At 35.9% G+C, this 5,128-nt stretch overlaps 1 protein-coding gene across 2 annotated transcripts in view; it reads left to right on the top strand.

The window, feature by feature from the left end:
- The window catches only part of gabrb3 (gamma-aminobutyric acid (GABA) A receptor, beta 3), an 89,689-nt gene that overhangs the window by 70,745 nt on the left and 13,816 nt on the right, over nt 1-5,128 (top strand). For both annotated transcript variants that reach the window (XM_015398911.1, XM_015398912.1), the window contains 3 exons: nt 59-141; nt 642-779; nt 1,859-2,011. In XM_015398911.1, the coding sequence (XP_015254397.1) occupies nt 59-141; nt 642-779; nt 1,859-2,011 (374 nt within the window). The remainder of the gene's footprint in view (nt 1-58; nt 142-641; nt 780-1,858; nt 2,012-5,128) is intronic.

The raw sequence follows: 5,128 nt of genomic DNA, 5'->3' as shown, positions 1-5,128 counted from the left end.
TAGATACTATGTTGTTTTTTTTTCAGAATAACATTCCTGCTTTTGTGTTTTGATTTAGAATCACGACGACCGCTGCCTGCATGATGGACCTGAGGAGATACCCGCTGGACGAACAGAACTGCACTCTGGAAATTGAAAGTTGTACGTTTCGGGCCCTTTTGCTTAGTAAAGGAATACAGCAGATGGCCTAACTTTCTCATCACTTAAAATTATGAACAGCGCAGGGATTCTAATAAATAAGTTCTTACACTCATCGTCTCAAGAGGACAGAAACTGCACAGGCAGCTGAATTGCTCTGGATTTATGAACCTGTCTTATCTTGGGGAGATTACAGGCTGCAGCCTCTCCTGTTAAACTGACTTTGTCCATGCAGACTGTTTTTAAGCTGTAAGCAGAGCATGTTAGCGGTTAGTCTGTCCTCACTGGTCACAATGACATGTGTGGCTGTCTGAGCTGCCATTAAGAGAACTGACAGCTATGGATCAAATGAGCCTGAGTCCCTCTGCCTGCAGTCTATCAATAATCATTTACATTTCATGATATCAGGGAATTTCAGTGTCAGATGGTTAAGAAGTAGATTTGTTTTGTTCTTCCTATATCTGCTGAGTATGATCAGGCCTTCTGCTTTGTTTTTCTCACAGACGGTTACACCACAGATGATATAGAGTTCTACTGGAAAGGAGGAGACACGGCTGTGACCGGAGTGACACGGATCGAGCTCCCTCAGTTCTCCATAGTCGACTACAAGCTTGTCTCCAGGAACGTGGTCTTCTCCACAGGTGGGTGGGAGGAAGTCATGGCTGTGGCGTCCATGTTGGGCAGAATTGTTCACAAGGTCTTTCTATTGTGTCTCTGCATGTTGCTTTATACCTTATAGCCAGCATAGAGGCAGAGCGTAAAAATAACTTCTCATTCTTGTATAGTATATTGTTGTAGCACACTCCCTATACTATACCAGTATTTATCTGTTTTTATTATAATAAGAAAGAATGAGTTTATTGCTTAATAAGACCAGATCTCAAAGGAGAGCAATCAAATAATCACTCAGAGTTCCTAAAGACACATTTTATTAACCTCTTCACATCCACCTCATTTTGGGTAATCCTTGCCTATTTTGCATACCCAAATGTTAAAGCAAATAACTTAGGAACTGTAAGCCCAAATGACATGTGCACCCTCTAGTTTCCTAATATATAAATTAGGGAAAATTGGGTGACTAGAACACAGACTGCATCAGTTCAAACATGACTCAAAGTTATTTGTTTTATTCTCGGAAATTATAGGTTTATGTTTAACAGCAGTAATAAAGACATTCTTGAAAAAAAGCAGGTTTTATTGTATTATATATGTTCTACATCATGTAAACAACAAATCCAGATAATTTCAGACCTCTAGCTATAACAGTTCCAGAGCTGTGGGGCTTTGAACTTAAAACTTGGTGGGTTTTAAGAGGTTAATTCAGTAGACTGTTATCATCCATCACTCTACATGTTTCAAAAGGCTTTTTAGCACTTAAATGTTACAGATGCTTCTTAGTATATTAGAATAATGTACAAATGTTGGATTACTTACAAGAGAATATCCATAAATTGACACCCAGGTGTGTTATAAATTCACCACACATGAATCCTACAATGGAAAGAAACAAGACACACATTTTTCATCTGTTAAAATGAAAGAGAAACCTCTGAAGTAATACTAATATGGGCATTATTAATGCATCATAAACAGGTAGATAGATAGAGAGATTTTCTTTAAATCTAGTTATAACTTTGATACCACTGTTTCAACCAAAACAAACTGTCACCTCAGGTAAATACCAGTAAACACGTGATTCCTTTTCTGTGCTGTCCTGCAGGTGCCTACCCTCGGCTGTCACTGAGCTTCAAGTTGAAGCGAAACATCGGATACTTCATCCTACAGACGTACATGCCCTCCACCCTGATCACCATCCTGTCCTGGGTGTCCTTCTGGATCAATTATGACGCCTCAGCTGCCAGAGTTGCTTTAGGTATATTGCTTGAGCTCTAAGTGTTTATTTTTTATTTGTTTTTAATAGAAAGAAATAGACTGATAAAGATATTCAGAAACTGAAATCACGATACTTTGAACATCTACAGTGCTTCAGATACATTCAAGGTGAAACTACAAACAGTATTTTATGGGGAATGTATTGGCTACACCAATAAAAAGCAATAGTGCCTATTACATGACTGCAAACTATGGAGTGTATTTTCTTCCTTTATTGTTGCACGCAAAGAAAAAGTTTGCAAACAACATGGAAAGAACTTGATTTTTTCTTTTTTTTATTATTTTCAAAAATATTTTAAAACTTTATTTTTTTTTTAACCGTTTTTTTTTTTTAACCTTTTTTTTTTTTTTTTTTCTTAAAATTTCTCTTGTTAGATTTTGTTTTACAAATTGTTTGTTTTTTTCAAAGCGCGCCTTATAGATCACATTCTCTTTATTTCAAGCCCAATAAAATCTCCTGACACCAGGACCAGTTTTAGACAAGGGTAAACAGAAGCAAGGAGCAGCTCCATAGGGGCCCTGGCCCCTGTTGGTTCTTGTCTAGAACTGGCCCTGTTTTGACCCCTGCAGAAAAGACATAACGCTAAAACAAAATTAGAAGATAAACAAGGATATGTGCGAGCACTAAAACCATAGATGATGTTACTCTGATCAGTCTTGTTTTTTTTTTTTGTTTTTTTTTACAATGAGGACAATGAAGTTATCATGCTTTTCATCATCTATATCTAAGGTTTTTTTAGTTCACTTAGAATTTCAAACGATAAAGCATTGCCCTGTTCTTTGTTTTATTCTTGCATTTGATGACCCCCATTAAAATAACAATGGCCCCATCCTGCCCCCCTGGTGTATTTGGTCTAGAATCGGAACTGCCTGACGAACATATTGAGCATAGAAATGTTGCTAATGTTCATGCAGACCAATACAAACACATCTCTGCTTTTAGAATAGAAGAACATTTGATCCATAAAATTATATTAAAAAAAAATGGAAAAATAAACTTGAGGGAAAAAATTTAAATAAAAAATAACCTATATATATATATAAAAAAAATTAATTCAATCTAAAAATGTAGAAAAGTTACTTTTTAAATCAAAGTTTTAAATCTTGTCTGTATTTTCTTTTTTTTTTTATTTAAAAAACTTATTTTCTTGCAACAATAAAAGAAAAAAGTTCCCTCCATAGTGAAGTGGACAGTAACATACGGTCTTATATTTTAATAACCTAAGATAAAGTTTAATCTAAAAACTACCTTGGTTTTCTGAACTGACTTATATTTTTGTCCCTATATATAACAGCTTTTCAGTATTAAATAACCCAAAATATTTTATCAGCTCAAACAGGAAGTTTTATTTTTTCATTGTGCTTTTTCATCAATCAAACATTTGTTGTGAAATCAAACTAGTATAAACAGTTACTTTCTACAAAATCTGGATCAATTTGTAGATAAAATGGGAAAAAATGTTAACGAGTTCAACTATACTATAAAACTTTATTCGATGCTTCCTGCATTTCATTAGAAAAATATGGCAGAAGTTGTTCCCATCAAGCAGGATAAGGATGCACTCTTGTTGTGTGATAACATACTCATGTTTATCCACTGGCTGATGGGACTGAAGCGAATGGATCCAGCAGATAGGGAACTCCTTACAGAGTCTTTATGACGTGTGGTTGTTCCAGACTGTGGGTGGAAATTTGCTGAAAGCTTGGACTCCTCCAGTCATGCAGTCAAGATTACAGCTCACTGTTTCCTTTTAAAGTAACATTTTAGAATCAGTGTCAGTTGTCCTTGGTGAAAAACACAACACTGCTTCTACGTAACTTAATTTCCTTAATGGAAACTCATTCAGGCTTCGCTACACTCTAAGTGCTCCCCGCGTTAGAAAGAGCACATTACGGCAAGCGATCATTAAATCTCAGCTGCACATACAAAGAGATGAGACAGTGTTGAGTATTTCAGGAGGTGAGGCGAGCAGCTATAAGTTTGGAAGATCTGACTTGGATATAACAGCACACTCTTGTTCATGTCCTTCAATTGTATCTTCTGGATGGTGATTTACTGCTGCTCCTTTTTCTGCTGGCGGGATCTCACAGGGTGGCTCTCATGCTTCATATACTTCTCTCATCAGATGCTTACATCCTCTCATTGTCGGGATTATTGCCACATAACGTTTGGGTTTTAAAGATGTATTTGGAAACTTTTTTTTTTCCAGGTTGGAAAAAAGATGATACTTCATGAGTTAAAAAAAGTACATTTAAAGTTTGAATTTGTTGTAGATTATCTACATATGATAGCTGGATGTTAGACATTTTTTCTATATCTTAAAAATGAATTCAGAAATATACAATACAGACAACCTTTGGGATAAATGGTCTTCTCCTAGTTGCACAAAACCCACAAAAGGCATTTATCATCGTCTTTGTTGTATCATACTAACGATCTGTGGCTGATACATGTTTTTTGGGAGAGAATTGGATACTGCAGATACAGCAAGGTGGGGAACTGAATTCAGAATACATCGTTAATTCTCTGCCACAGACAAACATCAAACATATATAATTCATTTTTAAAAACCTACCAAAATTCGAAATAAAGTAGTTGCATATTTAAGTGTTTCCTTATTATCACATTTCTCTCTTTCAACAGCATTAGTTTTACCAAAGATAAATACATAAATGTAACAAAGTCTGAGGAGTTCACATAAATTGCTTTAAACATTTAAATACAGCCTGTGTGTGATGGATGATTTAACTACGCCGGCAACTTTAAAAATGGGAGAATTTGGAGGGAATTAATTTTCAGGGATATGAAACGTTTCTGACTCAAGGTGATGACTTATTTATGGCTAATCAAACTCCATAGAACAGGGGTCAATGTTTTCCAGACCAATGACCCCCAAACTGATGGTGAGATGGAGCGGGGACCCGTAATTATATATATTGTATGAAATTGTGTTACATCAAACTGGTCCTATAGTCACTCTATTACAGATGGAGTCATGTAACTAAAGTAATTTCTCCCTGGGATTATTAAAGTATTTCTGATTCCTGGTTGATGGGACAGGTGTTATGAATGAAACGGTGCCCAGCTTGAAAGAGC

This window comes from Cyprinodon variegatus, unplaced genomic scaffold (genome assembly GCF_000732505.1).
Source record: "Cyprinodon variegatus isolate N-32 unplaced genomic scaffold, C_variegatus-1.0 Scaffold972, whole genome shotgun sequence".
In the NCBI taxonomy this organism is placed as follows: domain Eukaryota; kingdom Metazoa; phylum Chordata; class Actinopteri; order Cyprinodontiformes; family Cyprinodontidae; genus Cyprinodon; species Cyprinodon variegatus.
The sequence above is the reverse complement of the archived record's forward strand: the minus strand, read 5'-3'. Positions and strand labels throughout refer to the sequence as shown.